The 23,380-nt window shown below is 39.3% G+C and overlaps 1 protein-coding gene across 2 annotated transcripts in view; it reads right to left on the bottom strand.

Moving 5' to 3' along the window:
* Positions 1–8,874, bottom strand: part of LMBRD1 (LMBR1 domain containing 1) — a 112,511-nt gene extending 103,637 nt beyond the window's left edge. Inside the window, exons 1-2 of one of the 2 annotated variants that reach the window (XM_019417656.2) lie at positions 8,603–8,874; positions 1,979–2,155 (exon numbers count right to left, since the gene is read on the bottom strand). In XM_019417656.2, the coding sequence (XP_019273201.1) occupies positions 1,979–2,155; positions 8,603–8,680 (255 nt within the window). In that variant the 5' untranslated portion in view covers positions 8,681–8,874. Of the gene's footprint in view, positions 1–1,978; positions 2,156–5,309; positions 5,370–8,602 lie in introns of those variants that run through there. The other variant, XM_053904764.1, reaches the window with a different exon arrangement.
* Positions 8,875–23,380: the final 14,506 nt, after the last annotated feature.

Below are 23,380 nucleotides of genomic sequence, written 5' to 3'. Positions count from 1 at the left end.
AACCCACCTCGATTTTACCTGGTATTCTTACCTTAGGCCAGTAGTTTTTATTCAGGGGTGACTCTGGCTCCCATGGGCATTTGGCAATGGAGACCCAGGGGGTAGAGGGGAGTGTCAGTGTGCTACTGGCATTTGTGTGTAGAAGCAAAGATGTGTTAACTGTCTATGATGCACAGGATAACCCCCACAACAAAGATAAACCAGCACAAAATGTCAATGCCTAAAAAATGCTGACTTGGAGTTCCCTAAAATAATTTGGAGCCGTAAGACAGGAGCTTACTCAACTTACTACCAAATCTAACACCTACCTCCATCTGTATTCAAATGTTAGTCCTTCCTCCAGCCAAGTACCTATAGTCCTATTTATGGCCAATCCTTTCACATTTAGATCTCCAACTCCTCTGCTTTCTCAAGAACACTGTCCCTGCAATGATATCCTATCTTCCCTCTCAAAAATTTCTCCCACTGTACTGAATCCTAAAGTATACCAACTCTAGTAACTTCCATCAAGCACAGAGATAATACGCATAACCACCACAAATAACACCTCTCTTGATCCCACCTCCTAATCCCTTAGAGAACAAAAGTTCTCAAAAAGTTTTCCTCATTCCCTATCACCACTTCCTCACCTCCCATCCAGAGTTAACCCACTCCAACCTGACCACTCATGTGCTCCACTGAAACTATCTTGTTCCTTGCTTACCACTGACCAAAGCCAGCAGTCACTTCTCTACCCCTCTCCCTACACCTCTCAACAACACTTCCAACTCCTACTTGATACCTCCACTTTTATATATACAATAGGCATTTTGAAGGTAATTTGTCCAAAATACAGTTCTATTAACATGACTTAAGGTCATAAACAATCCACCAGGCCTCGTCTTAATCTCAGCTAGTACCGAAGTGCAACACCACAATACCACAAATAGGCCAAACTCATCTCGAGCTTCTGTATTTGCTGTTTCCTCTCCCCACAGGCTTTTCCCTCTGGTTCTTCACCTGACTGGCTTCTCCTTATCCAGGTCTCATCTCAAGTAATCTGTTCCAGCAATCTGGCCTTCCTGTGCCCCTATCTGAATTACCCACAACTTAAACTTTCACATCAATCTATTATATTTCCTCACAGAATGTACCAACATGAAATTCACTTGTTTTGACTGTTTACTGTTGGCCTGATCTTACAGAATGTAAGCTCCATAAAAAGAGCAGCTTCATGTGTTTTATTAATCTCTGTGCTGACAGCTTGGAGCCTGGAACCTGCTTCAGATTCTGTGTCTCCCTCTCCCTGCCCCTCTCCTGCTCGTGCTCTCTCTCTCTCTCTCTCTCTCTCTCTCAATCTCAAAGAATAAACAAACATTTAAAAAAAATGTTTTAAATAATAATTTGCATAATTGGAAAGGAAATCAGAAATCTTCCAGTCCAACATCCTTCATTTTAAAAATGAAGAACTTGAAGTCTAGAAAACTTAACTAATTTGACCAAAATATAGCCTAGATAGTAGAGTCAAGTCTAGAACTCAGGTCTTGTAACTCCCAGCTAGCTTAGTGGTCTTTTCCATATACCATACTGACTCAAAGTACTCCATGTGAAACAGACTGCAATTGTGATCCACCACTAAAAAAAGCCCTTGTAAATTATTTACTGCATTAATGTAAATCAACTCAAACTTCAAGGGAGCTAGGAGAGATACAAAATAAAACCTACTGCATTACTTAATATATTTTCGGATTAACAAAAGGTATTCTTCACACTTGGAGAGTTGCTGAATCAGTACCAGTTCACTTCTAGTCTTCCATGTTGGCTGTCCCATTCTTAGCCTCTGTGCTGCATGTACACCCTCACTGATTCCCAGACACAACAACAGAAGCACAATATATACTGGACTACTAAACTTAAACACTTATTTGCCAAGAATTTGAAAGGGGAAAAAAAAATCACAAGTATGATAGTAATTACCTTAAAGTACGATAGTAATTACCTTAAATGTACCATTTTGATTCTTCATGTAAGAAACCAGAAATATATCCACTGGTAGAAGTGCTGAAGTGATAAGTGCAATTGCCAGAGAAAAAATTGCCGTTATGGTGGAGACAACTTCACTTTCCCGCTGACTTTGGTATTTACGAACATATATCCAGCAGAATGCCAAAATAGCCTGAAAGAGAACAAAAAGAAATGTTTTGCTACTGCACTATGTATTCTCTAACTCTGATTTTAGCATGTGTTTGAAAGTTTCCAATGGGAAACTATGTCAAATGAAGGTCCTTTTACATGTGTAATGAAGGTCCATTACCTCTTATAACCTTATTCTAGATTTATAATTTTCAAAGCCTATTTCATGAATGCAGTACAATCTCACTTAGATGCAAAGACACACCAAAAAACAAGTTATTGATAACAGTGCTCAGTTACATATATCCTCATTGAATACACTGCAATCATTAATGGTCTCATATGTCATAGTTGTAATTAGCTTTGCATACTTTTTACCTATAGATTTCTCCAGACTAATACAATATAACTTGAATTGAAATTAACTTCTGCCCCATTATGACAGTTCAAGAGTACCATTCAGCTAAAAGACTAACTGCCAATAATCACGATGCAATCGACAAGTTATAATATAATTCAAATTTTAAAGGGCATTAAACAAAGAAAAGTGAACATTAAAAATGAGTACATGTGCACTGCAAGGAACTTTCCAGTGATAAAAGTACACTCAGAGGTACTGAGGATGACATCTCTAATCCACCAGGTACTCTTAATAGCTGTCAATGCCTTTCTAATGACTAACACAGAGCATAGGACTTTGCTCACGATTCTCTAATTTTAGGGAGTATCAGAATCATCTGGAGGGGTTGTTATAGTAAAAAATGCTAAGCCCCACTCCCAGAGTTTCAGATTCAGGGGTCTGGAGTGGGCCCAGAAAATGTGCCTTTGTAACAAGTTCCAAGTGAGGCTGCTGTTGGTCCAAGAACTACATTTTGAGAAACTCTCCTCTACTCAAATGTAGGGAATTACAGATAGGTACTAAACCAATGATTCTCAGCCTAGGCTGGGTTAGAATCACCTGGGCAGTTTTTAAATACCTTTATGCTGTCCCCACAAATCAGAGTGAGGTTCCTGCAGGCCACAGCATTTTTAAAAAGCCTGAGGATTCCAATCTGAGCCAAATTTGAGAACCACGTTATTTTGTTTTTTATTTTATTAAAGTAGTGTTGACATGCAATGTTACATTAGTTTCCAGTGTACAACATAGTGATTCTACAATTCTAGTCCCTATGCAATGCTCACAAGTATAGCTGCCATCTATAACCACACAACTCTATTATAATATCGCAGCCCTTCCATCCTCATGACTTACTCATTCCATAACTAGAAGCCTGTACCTTCCGCTCCCCTTCACCCATTTTGCTCACCCTCTCCCTTCTGGCAGCCACCAGTTTGTTGTCTGTATTTATGGGTCTGTTTCTGGTTTTTTGTTTTGCTTTTTATATGCCACATACAAGTGAAATCATATGGTATTTGCCTTTATGCCTCTGGCTTATTTCACCTTCTAGGTCCATCCATGTTGTTGCAAATGGCAATAGAATATGACTTAACCATAAGAGAGAACCATTGTTTTAAATAAACTCTATTAAGAGCTCTGGGACAAAAGCGTCGTTTTGTCCTTTCACTCTCTTCAACAGATTCCACTGTTACTTCCTTTCCGGGTATCCTAGTTCAGGAGCCTGAACTGAACTAACACCACCACTCAACTTGTTTCACAGCTTCCAAATTCCCCTACCACAACCAAGATGTAAGAACAGTTCCACCACCACAGAAAAATCCCCTTTGCCCCTGTGTAGTTAACCCCTCTGTCTACTCTCCACCACTGTTATCTGTCCCGATAGCTTCTGCCTTTCTAGAATGTCATAATGTACTATATTATATAGCATGTCATCTGAGTCTGGCTTCTTTCACTTAGCATAATGCATTTGAAATCCATCCAAGTTGTTGCATGTAATTCCTTCATATTACTAATATTTCAGCTGGTGTCAGAACAGCAGAAAAAATAACGTAAGAAGGGAATGTAGACTTTGGAAACTGGATGTTGGAGGAAAAATAAGACCTAGTGTCAAATTCTGGCTATTTATGAATTTATTTTTGTGTTAGGAAAACATTTCTCATTAATTTATATTAATATTTTACCATTTTTGTTTTTAAATGAATTCACAAATATTTAAAACATTCCTCAAATTATTTTGAAGCCACTGCAAGTTGAGCTTTATCATTCTATCCTTAGCAGGACCTGACACAAAGTATTCAGTAATTTTTTTGATGGATTTCAAAAAGATCTGAACTTTACAAAGTTCAAAGTGATAGGTATTACTGCAAAGGAAGATGTTTGCCAAAACCAGACAGACAAGTAGGGAAAGGGCAACTCAAGCAAAATAGTTAAGACAGAGAATACTGAATTTTTTGGTCTCAGGAGATATTTATAGTTTTAAAACTGAGAACCCCAAAGAGCTTTTTGTTTATGTGGGTAAAATCTATCAGTAGTGACTACATTATAAAATAAATCAAATGTCATCATCTACAAAATAGTAATAAGAATATTTCATAGAAGGTTATAAGACTTAAATAAGATGTAAAGACTTAAATAAGATGTAAAGAGTTTAGCACAGTGCCTGGCCACAATAACTGCTTCACAAATAGCAACTGTCATATGAATTGCCATAGGTCACTACATCATATGAAACCAAATGTCATGTGAAATAACATCTTAAGAACATTTCATAAAAGAAATATGCAATTTTGTTAATAATTATAAAGAAAAGTTCAGAGCAGTCTCCAACCCCTCCCAAGAGATTCTAATTTAACTGGTCTGGGCAGTAGACTTTTTTAAAACTCCTTAGTTGACTTTGATGAGAAGTTAAGGTTGACAATGACTGGGGGAGAGGCAGGAATGAGAACGGATGAATGTTTCTTAAACTAATGAGCATAGATCCTTTCCGTGTCAGTAAGGCTGGGGTCTTATATTTAGTATATCTAACAAGTTCCCTTGTTAGTATATCTAACAAGGTGATGGTCACTTTGAATAACAAGAATAAACTTGCTTTACAGAAACGAAGTCTCTGTCTTATATAGCAAAGGGAAATGCAATTGAGGATCTTGGGGGACTTATATAGAAAGGTTTAGATTTCATATAGTAAACATAGGTAGTTAGATTATAGGCTTGGAGGACTAAATCTAACCATTCCTCATGTGGCAGAAGAAACTGAAGTCCATTCTGTTTGCCCAGGATCACACAAATAAGTCAATCTTACTGTTCGATTCTTCAGTAGATTACTGGCAGCAGCTGTCAAAGTGTGAAGTCCTCCAACCACTGGCAGTCCCAGAACCCTTTCTAAGGATTTGCAAATTGAAAACTATTCTCGTAACACTAAAAAGTCATTTGTCTTTTTCACTATGTTGCTATCTGCACTCATGTTGCGTAAGTCATGGGTAAAAACTGCTGGCAAATTAAGCATGAATCAAGACAACAGCACCAAATTGTGCCAGTAGTTACTGTATTCTTCACCTCCAGATACACACCCACAGAGGACAATTTAAGACTGTGCTTAATGAAACAGTAAAAATTAACTTTACTGAACTTCAACCCTTGAATCTTTTTTAATACTCCATGGGGGAAACTGCGAAGATTAGGCTGGAGTTTCTGCTGCTGCACGTTAAGGTGTGCTGGCTATCTCTTAGGAGTAATGTAGGAGCTGAAAACCAAGTCAGGCACGGGTTTCAAAGGAATATCGCTTTGACTTGACAGTACGTGTGATTATGGTTACTCAGACTTGGACATTCGGCATATTTTGTTGAAATGAACAGAACCTATAACCTCAAGAGGAAAAAACCAAAACAAAACAAAACCTGACAGTATGTGTTCCCAAAGATAAAATTCGAGAGTTTAAATGAAACTCAGAATTTTGGAAAACTTGTATCCACAACTGTGGGCTTGACAGTTTCTCAGTACTTATTTCTGGAACATTTCTTCTGACAAGATCAGTGGTAATAATAATGAATGTGATATGTTAACATTATATATTGAAATATATCCATATTTGGAATATCTGCATCACTCAGTGAACCAGTATTTTCCGAATAATCAATGCATGATGTTATAAAACCATGCATGGGGCAGAAAGATCCATTCAAGTGCAACAGGGATCAACAAATTTTACTGTAACAGAATGAAGTTTATTCACAGGGTTTCAGATTCCATTATTTCAACTAACCTTTAGAAAGCTTCTATTTATTGAGTTTTGGTGTCATATTTAAGAATATCCACAATTACCTAAAAAATACTCCTCTGCGAGGTACCACTAAAACAGGATTTTCTTCATACACTTCAACCAAAATAACATTTCAAAGACTGAATGCAAAAGCAGACATAAGAATCTAGCTCTTTTCTCCCAAAGCATAAGAGACTTAAAAACTGAGAACAAACTGAGGGTTGATGGGGGGTGGGAAGGAGGGGAGGGTAGGTGATGGGTATTGAAGAGGGCATCTTTTGGGATGGGCACTGGGTGTTGTATGGAAACCAATTTGACAATAAATTTCATATATTAAAAAAAATTTTTTTTAATAAAAATAATAAAAAAACAATCTAGCTCTCTTCTAATAAGCCAGGAATTATAGAAATGTGCAGAAAATTAAACGATAGCCCTTATTACTAATTTTTTCCTGTTCCAACATCTAGTTTCAAACTCCTCAATTCCCTTCTCATTTTATTTTTTTTCCTGGTGTATCATCACCAATTTCAACGACTTCCTTTATTCATCCATCCAATGTCTACCTCAATTCCACTTTCTTTTGATATTACTCTCTGTTCTCTGAAGTGCTATATCATTTATAAAATCATACTTTGGTTTTCAGTACTTATAATACCTATTTTAAGAATTTTTGTTTTCCCACCTATCTTCAGGCCCACTTAAAGCTACTTTGTTTTGTTTACATCCTCCCACAATTTATAGCACAAATCATATACATTAAATGTTTATTAATTGATAACTGCCAAGATATTCCTGCTAGACTTTGATACTGGTTACATGCTCATTTTTTTGCTTCTAAACCAACTGAATATGATAGTCTGTTCAGGAACTCCTGAACGCGAGGAACTCCGTAAGTACAAGACTGGATGGGCTTTGGAGACATGGCCACCCTCTCTAGTTTCCATTTTCTCCACCAAGAAGAGTAAATAAAGTACGTTCCAGTGTAAAGGCAGTATTATTTTCTGGGAGAGTGAAGGTAGCAAGAGATAATTTTCCATAAGTTTTCACATTTTTTTCTTTGTAGCATTTTTTCTGAAACATTTACCAGCAAAACATACTACCCGGCTTGCAGACATTGTAGTGGAATCTAACAAGTCTTGATTTCCAGAACTGAAGTTAGCAGTTTTAGGGGCTGATTTTTGTTTTCTGTTTTAGTAATTGCAAAGCAGCAAAATACTTTGGGACACAAAGTACCCAACAGGATAAGGAGAGTGAGAATGGGGAGGGTTATGGAGAGAAATAAATTGGACCCCCAAATAAAATAAGCCCAAGGATTTTATTTTTTTTTTTAATTTTTTTTTTCAACGTTTTTTATTTATTTTTGGGACAGAGAGAGACAGAGCATGAACGGGGGAGGGGCAGAGAGAGAGGGAGACACAGAATCAGAAACAGGCTCCAGGCTCCGAGCCATCAGCCCAGAGCCTGACGCGGGGCTCGAACTCACGGACCGCGAGATCATGACCTGGCTGAAGTCGGACGCTTAACCGACTGCGCCACCCAGGCGCCCCAAGCCCAAGGATTTTAATATGAGGCAGTAAAGTAAAAACTAGGCCATTTGGGCTATTTAGGCCCACGTTTTGATCACTAAACAGGAGTAAGACGACTGGGAAAGGTGGTACCTGAGGTCAGATACATTTTAGTACATACACACCCTGATAATGGCAGTAAAGAGGGCTACAGCTCTTCCCTACATAGGTTTCTACATCTACCACAAAAGACTGAAAAGGAATGTGAAACCGGGAAGTCAGAAGGAACACCTCACGTCATCAAAGCATCGCACAATCGGTACAGAAGGTTGCAGACTTAATAATCCCAAGGGTAGGGAACACGGACAAACAATTTTGGGAAGCAGAGGCCTCCTGCCAGATCAAGGCCAGCGCCTACTGAACTTGCAAAGATCAGGCGCTGCTGCCCCACACCTTGTGCTCCCGTCTCACGTGGGGACCAGGGGTCACTTCTCCCTTCTGAACCCGGAGGGTCTCCTCCGTTCCCAAACTCCACCCGCCCCAGTGCTCTAGTGAGGGATGAGGGTAAGAGTTTCGATAATGGAAACCTACAATACTAGACGTCATCAGGGAAAATACATCAAAAGCAGCCGGAAATCAGTGCCTCCGTACCCACTCCGAGAGCAGGCCCCGCCCCGGAGCAGAGGAGCCCCCAACAGTCCAAACTAAAAGGGGGGTGGGGCGGGACGAGGAGGGTCTCCCAGGCCCTAACAGACCAGCTGCCGGGCCGACCGGCCCCTCCCTCTCTCCCACCAGTCCAAACACTGGGAAAACTATGAGCACCTCCCCTACCAGTAATAAGAGGCCGAATATGCACCAGCCGATCACCAGCTCCGCTGAAGCCGCGCCAGAAGGCGCCGCAGCCGCCATCTTCACTTCCGGCCCGGAGACTTGGGCACGGGGGGTGGGGAAAGGGGAGGGGGAAAGGGGAAAGAGTGTGAAGGACTCTGCGCCCGTGCACCTTAAAGGTTAAAGGGGCGGAGGAGGCGGAGGGGGCGGGAGGGGCGGAGCAAATGGTTGCCAAGGAGCCCCAGCCCTCTAGCGTCCCCTGGCGCTGAGCCGGGCGGGGGCGGGGCGCGCCCGGGCGCCGTGACGTCACCGCGCTACTCACTCCCGAGGTGAGGTGAAGGCTTTAAGTCAGGGTGTTGTTTTACTGCATCGCAACCTTATTAGAAAAACTGGTTCAGCCCAAGCTGATAGACGGGAAAGCGAGGGAACTCCACAAGGCCTGGATTGGGTTTTTCTGGAAATTCAAGCCAACATTAGGAGTTTCAACTTTCTCCTAGAAAGGAAGTTTGTCCCTAGTGTCCAAGACAGAATGGGCCATGCAGTTAGCAGAGCTCACCAGGTTGCAGGAATGGCCGTCTGAAAAAAAAAAAAAAAAAAAAAAGTTTGCCCAATGCCTAAATGACTTTCTAATTTGCTGACATTGGGGCCCCCAGCCTGAGTAACTGTTTCACTGGATATGGGCTTATCACATGGTGCTGTGGCTTTTCGATTTACCTCTATACATGACTGTGAATTTCCATAATGACTTTGTGAACATATTCATAGGGAAATTGAAAGCTCTCCTAATATTCATAAGTGAACGAAACAGTATGGTAGGCCCTATTGAGACAAGGAGGTAGTTCCTGGGATAGCTCGCCTGGGTCCCCTGCAGTCGGAGTACATATTAAACCACTAAATTGAAGGAGCATAACTTGTAATCAAGACACAATTTATGAATTAAGCCTACCATATCTTTACAATGCATTATGTGGTGGTAAATTATTCCCTACCCCCCTACCTAAGACCTACTTCTAGCTGAATCCAGAAGTAGGGAAGGAGTGGGGACGAAGGGAAGAGAAAAGAAGAAAATAGAGGAGAGAACGGTTTTAACATAAGTTGATACTGTCATAAATTGGCTTTGTGTTTTCTGTACCTGTGAATGTTTGATCATGTGTTTCTTCTGTGCAACATTCACTTTTCTGGAGACATCTTTCCTATATAGTTTCCTTAAAGTGAATAGAGACATCTCTATTCCAAGTGGTCATTTAGATTCCTTCACCAGTTTCCAGACATACTGTGGTATATTTTTGTTTTTGTTTTTGTTTTAAGATTTTATTTTTATATAGTCTCTACAACCAACTGGGTCTCAAACTCATAACCCCAAGATCAAGAGTTGCACCCTCTACAGACTGAGCCAGCCAGGCACCTCTGTGGTACTCTTCTGCTTTTTCCTGCTAGTCTCCTAATCCTCTCCCAGGTGCTCACTTGGCTTGGAGGAAGGGTCTCAAGACAACCCCAGGCCAGTTTTCCCCCTTTCCCTCGTGGCTCAAATCCCCTGTATAGGAAATGATCATAAGTACCTTACATAACAACCTTTGGAAGCGCAGGCCAATCTCAGTGTAACTATTCTGCTACTTCTACCATCAAAGCTATCAGCCCTTCTTGGATATCCCAGAGGGAGTCAGCCTACACTCCACAGTCTGCTGTAGTCCTCCCATGCCTGAGTCAGGCACCAGCCCTCCGTATCTCTCAATTGCAGGGACCATATTTCTAATTCTCCAAGTAGCTCCCTTGAGGCCTCACTAGTCTAAGGTTAAATGGAAACATCCTAACCCAATGTTCCCTCACCCCCAAACACACACTCTTTTGGAGTTAAAGGTGGGGATCCACAAACCAACAACAATTCTCATGAAAGAAATCTCTGCAACTTTTCTTCTCCCAACTCTAATCCATTTACTAGTATTTTATCTGGCTGAGGGGTTCAAGAGTTGTAGAAAAAATTCCTTTCACATCCCTTTTTTTTTTTAGTGTTTATTATTTTGAGAGAGAAGGAGAGAGAGCACGAACACAGGAGCACAACTGGGGAAGAGGCAGAGAGAGGGAAAGATAGAATCCCAAGCAGGCTCTGTCAATGCTGTCAGCGCAGAGCCCCACTCAGGGCTCAATCTCACAAATCATGAGATGACATGAGTTGAAATCAAGAGCGCCACGCTTAACCAATGAGCCACCTGGGTGCCCCATTTCACATCCCTTTTTAATTCTGCATATAAAGGAGAATTTACATAAGGCTAGGAGGGAAACAAAGAGTTAAAGACCATAATCTTCCCTACCACTTTACATTTTATGCGAAATTGGAGCTTTTAGCAAGATCAAACAGCCTATTTCTGTACTGATATGCTGTCCATTGAATTAAGTCCATTTAATAAACTGTTGTCTCTGAATGCCTAAGTACTGGGATCCTGTTGGGCAGTTGTATGATTTTTCAAGTTGGAAAACCTTATAACCTATGTTGCTGACAAGTGTGACTAGGTAGAAGAATAGTAATAGTTTGATTCAGGAAAATTGGGAAAGAAAAGAAAGAGAATGTGAGGCATCTGGACAGGTAGAGATGTGCATATTAACCTGTCTCTCCATTCTTCAGCCTAGTCAGGATGGACTATTCATTTAGCATACAGACTAGGCCAGCAAGGATGAAATAACAGATACTATCTGTTGATACAGGTAATCCTGTCCTGCTCTCCAGGTGCTATAGATTGAATATTTGTCACACACACACACACACACAAATTCATGTTAAGTCATAAAGCCCAAGGTAATGGTATTTATTGGTAGGGCCTTTAGGAGGTACTTAGGTCATGAAGGTTGAACCTTCATGAATAGTTAGTGCCTTTATAGAAAAGACCCCAGAGAACTCCCTTGCCCCTTCTACCATATGAAATTATAAGAAGCCAGCCACCTATGAACCAGGAGGCAAGCCCTAGCCAGATACTGAATTTGTTGGCACCTTGATCTTGGACTTCCTAGTCTCCAGAACTATACAAAATAAATTTATGTTGTTTATAAATCACCCAGTTTATGGTATTTTTGTTACAGCAGGCTAAAGAGACTAAGATGCATGGAGTTACTAAAGAATACCCTTGCCCTACTCCCCACCAGGAAGGTACCAGAATTTCTGTGGAATCTGCTCCATTTTAAGTTCAAAGTAATGGCCATGTAGAGCCCATCACTCCCAAGGGATTTAATAAGAGGATACCTTGCAGAAAACCTATCAAAACCTAGCCCCCATTACTGTTAAGAGGGCTAGAGACCTCTTGGGGCACCTAGGTGGCTCAGTTGGTTAAGTGTCTGACTTCGGCCTAGGTCATGATCTCACCGGTCCTGAGTTCAAGCCCTGCATTGGGCTCTGTGCTGACAGCTCAGAGTCTGGAGCCTGTTTAAGATTCTGTGTCTCCCTCTCTCTCTCTCTGTTCTCCTCCCCCACTCACACTCTGTCTCTCTCTCAAAAATAAATAAATGTTAAAAAAAAAAAGAGAGAGAGAGAGAGAGCTAGAGACCTCTGAGGGGGAAAGCAACATTTGCAAGATAGCAATTATCCTTCTCCCATTCCTCTCTCCTTCAGCTTTTGAGTAGTCCTTCTTCCCTAAAGCCAGTGAGAAGAGGACACACAGGGAATCACCCATATGGTTAGAGGGTGTGACCTGAATTTTGGGAGAGGCCCAGCATTTTGCTCCAAGTGCTGAGAGGGAGTGACTCACAGACGTGCCTAGTGCTGAGCTAGCATAGAAACCTGTGCTGGGAGTATCCCTGTGCAGAAAGGGTGTGGATTAGCTCTTCCCCACCCTTCCTCCCAGCCCTGCCCCACAATAGCCCATTAAGTTCACACTGAAGGCTTTGGTAGATGGCCTCTGAGAACCACCCTATCTATGTGCTTATTCCTATGGATGGATTCAGCAACCTGTACTGGAGGAGGCCTTTCTAAGAATTCTGAGAACCAGGAACTTGTGGACAGCAGAAAGTTGAAGAAACAGCCCCAAGTGGGTCAAGCAGTAATAACCTACAAAGGTCACTTTGGTACCAAAACCAGACAAAGATGGAATAAAGAAAACTACAATGATCACAGATGCCAAAACTCCCAGCAAAAGAGTTCATAAAGAAAGGATAATTATTCCTCTCATCTCTGGCCCCTATGGAACCAGTGGTTCCCCTCAAGTGGTTCCCCTCCCTAAGCTGGGGAATTGGGGATGGATTTGGGAAACAAGAGGCAGGAGAATGGTTTCTCATTCCCTTTACAAAGTGCTTTTGGAAAACCAAAGGTTGGATTATGATCATGCTAGGAAGTAAAATTTATAAAAACAATCTTACATAGGAATTGGTAGAAACAGCAAAAAAAAAAAACTGAAAGTTTCAATTAATTAAGAAGAAGAAGTAACAGGCTGGAGGAAAAATTGATGTCAAGGGGACACCAAGGGAGTAGAGAATGAAGAAATTAAGTAGGATTTAGAGGCCTAACAAAGGCCTGGATCTAGAGGGTAGAAGAGAGGATGAGTCAGGACACATAAGGATCAGGACCCAGCAGAGGGATCAGCAATCCAAAAAAGTTCCATAGTCAAACTAATCACACAATGGGAACTATATGAGTTGATATGGCTTGTACTATGAAATTACATTTAGACAATAACAAAGTCTAGTTATGGATCCAAATTAACTATGTATTATACAATCAGATCAGATATTAACATGCTGTTGTTTTCTTTTTAAAACAGCTGATTTTTATACATCATTTTTTTATTTTGTTACTCTGTTGAAAATGTAAAACATTGGACTTTCTGTCCAAATAAGACACTTACTTGAAAAGCCTCAAAATTTCTCTTTCTGTCATGTTGTCTGTGCTTCTGTTGCTAACCAATAATCCTTCTGATTGACAAATTCTTTCTTTAGCTTGTTTAATACCTTCAGTCAGGTTACAGTTAAGCCTTGCTGGCCTCAGATCCTAGTGATTTTGCACATGTCTATCCTGATCCATTATTTGTTGATTTAGAATTTAGCTCTCTTTTGTGCTCCATGTACTGCCTACACTTAATCTTCTGTCAAAAAGATTTAACAGTGATCCTGAGTGAACATTACTGTGGGCCTGAGAAGGTTGGAGTAAACCTTTTTCTCCCATCACTACATTATCTCCTTTCCCACGTAATCCTTCCACTGTCATCCAACTGAATTTGTCATCACAACCCTAAGAAGTTTCTTCTTTCCTTTGTAAAGGGCTGAAAGTGTGTTTATGAGGGAATTGGCACAAATGGTGGAGAGGCCAATTTGGTTCTGCTAGAACATTTGCTCATTTGTGTATAATTCTGTGGGGAGCCAGAGGTTTTTGCACAAGAGCCAACCCATGAAAAATTAAATGTTTATGGTCTACATTTTTTCATTTAAAATCAAAATAGCTTTATTGAGCCCCAAAGTATAAGGTATATTCAAAAGTATAGTTCATCTGTTTCATTGTATAGAAAATGGCACTGAAATGTTAATATCTGAGTGTTTCTGATTTGTGGAAACAGAGGCAAATTTCCAATTTGTCATCCTAAAATTAGATTGCACATAGTATCATAATGTGAATTGTAAAATCCACATTTCCATATTTCTGCAATTATAAACTCTTAATGGATACCATTTATATACTTTTAGTGGGACAAACATTCCCACATGAACTTGTGGTGCATGTTTATTTTCTTCTTAAGATTTTTCTTCTGGCTATGAAAGAAATTATTTAAACATAGTCTAGACATGCTAAAATATCACTTAATACATCCAAATGTTTTTCATGGTGTCAATTCCTAAACCTGGTATTTATGTACTTTAAGGTATAAACTAAGTTTGCATATACAACTCAAACATAAGGGAATGTCAAAATCATTTCTGATTAGAAATTACAATAGAAACTGATTCTAAATTTATATTTAAAATGATCCATAGCATACTCAATAATTTTAATAAATGATGCATTTTTTATTTGTAACTTGTGTTGTGCTTTTTTCTAACAATAGGATTCCTCTCCTGACTCCAACATCTATTCTTGTTCATTGTGTAGTTCTGCTTCCTTCATTTTCTGGACACAGCTCTCAGCTTATATTTGAAATCAAAATGTAACTTTTGGTGTTAAATTCCCACATGTTAATAATTTATAAATCATAAAATTTTGTAAAAACCAATTGTTCTCGTTAGAATTTATGGAGCTAAAGTAGCTCAGGTCTAGATATTGTAGCACAATATGAAAGAATTTTAAATCGATCTTTAAGTTTTTAAATGATTAAAGACATTTATCCTTATGTTTTTATTTGTTGCCAATAGATACTGTAAATTCTTCTATTGTTTTTTAATGATATAAAGTAGGGAATTTCAACCACCATGTCCAAATCCTTTTTTAAAAAAATGCTTTAATTAAAAATATGAAACATATTCATTGAGGTTTAGAAATGCTTCCAGGAGGAGGCAACATTGGGCTAGGTTTTAAAGGATGAAAATGAGTTTATCAACACAGACACACAGGGAGAACACCATGTGAAGACAAAGACAGAGATTGAATTAATGTGTCTATAAGCCAAGGAACACCAAGGATTGCTAGCAACCACCATACGCTGGGAGAGAGGCAAGGGACAGAACCTTCCCCCACGCCCCTAACTGCAGCCTTGGAGGGAGCATGACCTTGCTGCGACCTTGATTTTGGAATTCTAGATTCCAGAATCATAAGAGACTAATTTTTGTAAGAGTTTATCAAATAGGCTAGGAAAAGAATGTGAATGCTGAGTTGGATCTGGAGAATACTTGCAGCAGAGTTTATTTCAGTTAAGATGCTGTCACTGCAGTCAAGGCAAGAGATGATAAAAGCTAAGCAAGCTGTCAACATGAAAGAAGAAGACAAATTTATGAGATCGTAATAAAGATTCATTTTCAAGACATGGTGTCTAAGTGTGAAAGGTGAAGAGAGAGAGAAATTTATAGCAAGGAATTGGTTTATGCAATTATGGGGGCTGGCTAGGCAAGTCTGCATGCCATAGAGCAGGCCATGAGAAAATGCAGGCTGAAAACTCTAAGGTAGGAGCTGACAATGGCAGAAATTCCACAGGGAGAATTTCTGCTTTCTCTGGGAAACCTCAATCATGCCCTTAAGGCCTTTTAACTGATTGGATCAAACCAATCCAGATTATAGAAAATAATCTCATTTACTTAACCATAGTCGTTACATAGCAACACTGTTGCCAGTTCTCAATCTAGAGCTGTGGAGAATGACAGTGACACTAATTGAGATAGGGAACACATCAGGAAAAACAGATTAGGAAGGAGGAATGACAAAAATTTACTGTATTTCATAGATTCTGGGTTTTTTTAAAATTTTTATTTAAATTTCAATTGGTTAACATACAATGCAATGTTGGTTAAGTAGTAGAATTCAGTGATTCATCACTTAACATACAACACCTAGTGCTCATCACAAGTGGTCTCCTTAATGCTATCACCTATTTAGCTCACCCCCTTCCCACCTCCCTCCTTCAACCTTTTTTGTTGATTTTTAGTTTGTTCTCTATTATTAAAAGTCTCTTGTGGTTTATTTCCTTCTATTCTCCACCCCCTCCCCCCCACCATATGTTCATCTATTTGGTTTCTTAAATTCCACATATGAGTGAAATCATTTGGTATTTGTCTTTCTGTGATCGACTTATTTTGCTTACTATAATACATTCTAGCTCCATCCACATGGAACCTATAAATGGCAGGATTTCATTATTTTTGATGGCTGAGTAATATTGCATTATATATATATATATATATATGACATATTTTTTTTAATTTTTTTAACATTTATTCGTTTTTTGAGAGACCGAGAGAGAGCACAAGCAGGGGAGGGGCAGAGAGAGAGGGAGACCGAATCAGAAGCAGGCTCCAGGCTCTGAGCTGTCAGCACGGAGCCCGACGCCGGGCTCAAACTCACGGACTGCAAGATCATGACCTGAGCTGAAGTCGGACGCTTAGCCAACTGAGCCACCCAGGCACCCCTATACTACATCGTTTTTATCCATTCATCAGTTGATGGACATTTGGGCTCTCTCCATACTTTGGCTATTGTTGATAATGCTGCTATAAACATTGGGGTGCATAAGCCCCTTGGAATCTGTATTTTTTACCCTTTGGATAAGTACCTAACTGCAATTGCTGGATCGTTGAAGTAGTTCTATTTTTAGTTTTTTAGGAACCTCCATAGTATTCCCCAGAGTGGCTGCACCAGTTTGCATTCCCATCAGCAAGGCAAGGCGGATCCCGTTTCTCCACATCTTCTCCAGCATCTATAGTCTCCTGATTCATTCATTTTAGCCATTCTGACTGGGAATGAGGTAGTCAGGTGAGAGGAAGGAGATGAGTCAATCAGCCAGGATTCTGGTAAGAAAAAAAAAAAAAAGCAGAGAGTATAGCCAAAAGGGGTTAATCAAGAGAGTTTAATGACTGGACTATTTACAAAAGTGTGAGCAGGGAAAAGCGAAACTCATCCTAAAATTGGTAATAGCAGGAAGCCAGTACCACTACTAAAAGGACAAAACAAGAAGTTACTAAAATCTGGCAAGACCTATAAACTTAGGTAAGAGCCACCTAGTAGCCATTGTCAACCCAACATCTCTTAGAGAGAGAGAGCCAAGGGGATAAGTGCCCTGAATTCTCTCTTCTCCCATCCTCTTAACTCCTGCCAGTGCCTCCTTTGGATAAATTCACAAAGCCAAAGGGTAAGGGAATCCATTTGATGCACAGCATAATAGTTAGCCTCCCTGGGTACACAACAGGGTAGAGAATGGTGGAGAACGAATTTGGAGGAGTAAATGGAAGACAATTAACAGAAAAGGAAGGGTTTGTCCAAAAGGAAATTAAGACCCAAGACAATGGAACTCCTGGTGAAGACAAAGAGGGCGTTTTCTACAGATTCTGTGATTTACTCTAGGAGTAGTGACAACAAAGACTATTCTAATTTTTGCCTAGTTAATGAGAAACTGATATTTCTAAATGAGAAAAGGCCCAACATCCTTGTCTTAATTAATATTCATTGTGCATTTCGTATTGTACATAATCAAAACAACCAATGATATGTATGGTTTAAAAAAGATTCTAATTCTATGCAGAATAACAAAGCTATTGACATGTTTTGTCTTTTTACATAAAAACAGCTTTATAATTAAGAGGACTCTTCTTTTTTCAAAAATTTGAATAAATTGATGTTTAAAAAAATAACTGCTACTGATAACTTTAGCCCTGAAAAAAATGAACAATGTTAAAACTTTCTTTAGGTCTTTGTGTACATTTTTGTGCCAGCACCATACTGTTTTGATTACTACAGCTTTGAATAGCTTGAAATCTGGGATTGTGATACCTCCAGTTTTGTTTTTCTTTTTTAAGATTGCTTTGGCTATTCAGGGTCTCTTGTGGTTCCATACAAATTTTAGGATTGTTTGTTCTAGTTCTGTGAAAAATGCTGGTGGTATTTTGATAGAGACTGCATTACATAGATTTTGCATTAAACAGAATTGAGAGCCCAGAAATAAACCCATGGTTGTATGGTCAATTAATCTTTGAGAAAGAAGGCAAGAATATGCAATAGGAAAAGGGGAGTCTTCAATAAGTGTGGTTGGGAAAACTGGACAGCTACATGGAGAAGAATGAAACAGCACCACTTTCTTAAACCATATGCAAAAATAAACTCAACATGGATTAAGGACCAAATGTGAGATCTGAAACCATAAAAATCCTAGAAGAGTGTTGTAGGATTTTTTACCGCAATACCCGGGATTGGTTGTCTCACCACTTCAAAGAATGAAAAGGTGAACACAAAATAAGCACTAGGCAAAAGTTGGTTAGAATATAAGATTAGAAAAAAAGAATAGCAGGAAAGCTCTCTTTACATAGAAGGGACATTCAAAAATGAATACTGAGGATTCTAGGTGAGAGTCCTTGCTTTTTGTTTTATTTATTTATTTATTTATTTAATGAAATTTATTGTCAAATTGGTTTCCATACAACACCCAGCGCTCATCCCAACAGGTGCCCTCCTCAATGCCCATCACCCATTTCCCCCTCTCCCCCCCCCCCCCATCAACCCTCAGTTTATTTTCAGCATTTAAGAGTCTCAAGAGTCTCTTATGGTTTGCCTCCTTCCCTCTCTAACTTTTTCTTTTTTTTATCCCTCTTCCTCTCCCCCTGGTCTTCTGTTGAGTTTCTCAGGATCCACATATGAGTGAAAACATATGGTATCTGTCTTTCTCTGCCTGACTTATTTCACTTAGCATAACACTCTCCAGTTCCATCCACATTGCTATAAATGGCCAGATTTCATTCTTTCTCATTGCCAAGTAGTATTCCATTGTACATATAAACCACATCTTCTTTATCCATTCGTCAGTTGATGGACATTTAGGCTCTTTCTGTAATTTGTCTATTGTTGAAAGTGCTGCTATAAACATTGGGAGACACATGCCCCTATGCATCAGCACTCCTGTATCCCTTGGGTAAATTCCTAACAGTGCTATTGCTGGGTCAAAGGGTAGGTGTATTTTTAATTTTTTGAGGAAGCTCCACACCGGTTTCCAGAGCGGCTGCACCAGTTTGCATTTCCACCAACAGTGCAAGAGGAGGGTCCTTGTTTTATAAGGTTCTAGACAACCCTTTCCTTGTTCCTTCTCAGAGTCTACCCCTTTTGGCTTGATAATTCTAGGTGCTGTGTTGTCCATATCTGATTGGCTTGTTTCCATTGTATGAGGGGTGGTCTATGGCCATACCAGTTCCCTGTGGGTATTAGGTCTTATGGTCTACTTATTTTTAGTCAGGTCTTTTGTCAAATTCCTGAAGGAAACCTGAGGGGGAGTCACCTGAAGGGGTTTTCCATGGTCAGACATTCCCAGCATTGTTCTAAAATATGTCTTTCCCTGCCCAGGGACCTCAGGTCCTAATCCTTTCCCTCTCTGCCCATTTTATCCTATTTTTTTCTTATCATAAGAGCACAGGCAGTAATTTCTCTGACATAGCAACATTTTTCTAGACATGTTTCCTGAGACAAGGGAAACAAAAGCAAAAATAAACTATTGGGACTATATCAAAATAAAAATGCTTCTACACAGCAAGAGAAACAATCAACAAAACTAAAAGATGACCTACTGACCAGAAGAAGATTTGCAAATGATATATCTCATAAAGGTTAGTTTTCAAAATACATAAAGAATTTATACAACAACTGGTGGGAATGCAAACTGGTGCCGCCACTCTGGAAAACAGTATGGAGGTTTTTCAAAAAATGAAAAATAGAACCACCATATGCTCCAGTAATTCCACTACTGGGTATTTACCCCCAAAATGCAAAAACACTAATTTAAAAGGTTATATGCACCCCTATGTTTATGAGGCATTATTTCCAATAGTCAAAATATGGAAGCAGCCCTAGTGTGCATCTATAGATGAAGGGATAAATAAGATGTAGTGTATATATATGTGTGTGTGTGTGTGTGTGTGTGTGTGTGTGTGTATGTGTGTATATGCATATTGAAATATCATTTGGCCATAAAAAAAGAATGAAATCTTGCTATTTGCTACAACATAGGTAGATTTAGAGAGTATAATTCTCAGCAAAATAAGCCAATCAGAGAAAGACAAATACCATATGATTTCACTTATATGTGTCATTTAAGAAATAAAACAAATGAAGAAAGGCAAAAAAAAAAAAAAAAAAAAAAAAAAAGACAAACCAAAATACAGACTAAACTATAGAGAACAAATTGATGGTTACCAGAGAGGAGGTGGTTGGGGGTATGGGTGAAATAGGTAAAGAGGATTAAGAGTGCACTTACCTTTTTAATTTTTTTAATGTTTTATTTATTTTTGAGGAATGGACAGTGTATGAGTAGGGGAGGGGCAGAGATAGAGGGAGAAACAGAATCTGAAACAGGCTCCAGGCTCTGAGCTGTTGGCACAGAGCCCTAAGAGGGGCTGGAACTCGTGAACCACAGGATCATGCCCTGAGCTGAAGCTGGATACTTAATCAACTGAGCCACCCAGGTGCCCCAAGAGGACACTTATCTTATCTTGATGAATACTTAGTAATATATAAAATTTTTAAATCATTATATTGTACACCTGAAACTAATATAACACTGTGTTAACTATCCTGGATTAAAAAAAAAAAAAACTTTCTGTAGGTCTTATAGATCAAGTGACCCTGGTAATATTGATTCCATATCTATTTCCTTTCTAGAATCAATTATAGATAATCTTTAACTAGCGGACAGTTTAAGAATTGTGTAAAACAAAAAGCCAGGGCTATTTCTACATATATAAGACCTTAGAGAAAACGAACCTAGAAACAATAGGTATCAAATTTTTAAATTATTCTCATCAATACATAAATGTGTCCACATGCACACTTTCTGGATTGATACCTCATTGTCATTCAGAGAAGCCTTTTCTCATGTTGAAATGGAAGAGGGGTGCCTGGGTGGCTCAGTCAGTTCAGTGTCCTGCTTTGGCTGAGTTGGAACCCACATCAGGCTACCTGCTGTTAGCACAGAGCCTGCTTTGGATCCTCTGTCCCCTCTCTCTGCTCCTCCCCTGCTCTCTTTCTCTCTCTCTCTCTCTCTCCCTCTTTCTCATAAATAAATAAATACGTACATACATACATACATACATACATACATACATACATAAAAGACAGCTTTGATAATAAATTTGATAGAAACCTTTAAGAAATTTCCTTTTCATAACTTTTAAACAAACAAAAAACAAAAACACTAAGCCATTACAGCAATTAACATCTGACCGATTCTAGAATATGCCTAATTTTGAAGGGCAAATGGAGCTCTATAGAAATTTTCCCACGTCAGATGTTCACAACTCATTTTTTCCTTAGGCCAGATTTGTTTTCTGATAAATACTTGCAAATTCAAGTTTTCACAACATTTTTTGAAAACCATTTGGTCTTGGGGCGCCTGGGTGGCTCAGTCGATTAAGCGTCCGACTTCGGCTCAGGTCATGATCTTGCGGTTCATGAGTTCAAGCCCCGTGTCGGGCTCTGTGCTGACAGCTCAGAACCTGGAGCCTGTTTCAGATTCTGTGTCTCCCTCTCTCTCTCTGACCCTCCCCAGTTCATGCTCTGTCTCTCTCTGTCTCAAAAATAAATAAACGTTAAAAAAAAAGAAAAGAAAAGAAAACCATTTGGTCTTTACCTTTACCATCTACCAAAGTCAACTATCTGTTTACTATTATCTAATTATCTCATAACCTGTATGATTCTGGGGCTACTTATAATACAGTCTGGAGTCACATTCAAGGAATTGTTCCATTTGGGCATAAAAATATAATTAGAAGCAAGTGAAATCTTTACTCTGTCTCTTTAGAAAACACCAAAGGATAATTAGGGTAATTAAGCTTCTTTAAAATCCTCTTTAGACCTCACTCTCATTTCCTCTCACATGTCTGCAGGGTCAGATTTACAGTGACACTAATGAAACTTAAACTTCAATGACTCACTTGCATAGGCATTTTCCATGGTCTCTGAAAGAGGGCCTAGAAATGTGTTCACATGCTTTTGTGTTTTTTTGTAAAATATTTTTAGAATAGGAGTGCTTGGCTTGCTCAGTTGGTGAGGCATGCAACTTTAGATGTTGGGGTTGTAAGTTCAAGCCCCAAACTGGGTGTAGAGATTACTTAAAAATTAAAAAAAAAAAATAAAAATAAAACCGTCTAAAGGAAGAAAGAAAGAAAGAAAGAAAGAAAGAAAGAAAGAAAGAAAGAAAGAAAGAAAGAGTAAGCCTTTAAAAAAAATTTAGGGGTGCCTGGGTGGCTTAGTCGGTTGAGCATCCAACTCTTGATTTCAGCTCAGGTCATGATCTTGAGGTCCGTGAGATTGAGCCCTGCATCAGGCTCTGAACATACCATGGAGTCTGCTTAGGATTCTCTCTCTCCCTCTCTGTCTGCCCTTCCTCCACTCGTTCTGTCTGTCTGTCTGTCTCTCTCAAAATAAATACACAAATATAAAAAAAAAATTAGAGTAATGTATTTTCTCTTTAATCTTTTGATATCACTGTCTCTTTCCATTTACATTATCTATCACAATTCCCCTCCTATGTATGAGTGTCTTTTGAGTGACCAGAGGCATTCTGAGGATCCACCTCTGAGCAAATAGGGTTAAGTTTCCATTTAGTGTGGGTTTAATGGAATGTATTTGTGTGGCTCATAGTTACAATCCTATATAGTTAAGTTATTGCTAGGTGTCCAGCTACAGGAATGGCTTCTAGGAATGCTTTTATGGCTTACTATTCCACTTGTGATATAAGAAATGTATTTGTTTTTTGTTCCTGATTTCTGACATAGAGCTTCTAAAACCCTTGGAATTTCCTGAGTAATAAGAGTGTCTTTTTTTTTTAAGTTTGTTTGTTTGTTTATTTTGAGAGAGAGAGAGTGTGTGTGAGTGGGGGGAGAAAGAGAGAGAGAAAGAGAGAGAGAGAGAGAGACAGAGGAAGAGAGGGAAAATCCCAAGCAGGCTCCACGCTTTCATCACAAAACCCAACATGGGGCTCAATCCCATGAACTGCAAGATCATGACCTGAGTCAAAACCAAGAGTGGAATGCTTAACCCACTGAGCCACCCAGACACCCCAGTAGTGTCTTCTGTTATTATAATGAGTCCCTTTTGATCACACTGAAACTGATGCTAATGAGGTAACTTAGGGTGGGGTCCCTAGACAATCTCAGGGTGGGACTAGTCACAGTAAAGACTCAGCGATTAGA

This window comes from Panthera pardus, unplaced genomic scaffold (assembly GCF_024362965.1).
Source record: "Panthera pardus isolate Hobbes unplaced genomic scaffold, ASM2436296v1 HiC_scaffold_17, whole genome shotgun sequence".
NCBI lineage: Eukaryota > Metazoa > Chordata > Mammalia > Carnivora > Felidae > Panthera > Panthera pardus.
This window is presented reverse-complemented; position numbering and strand designations above follow the sequence as displayed.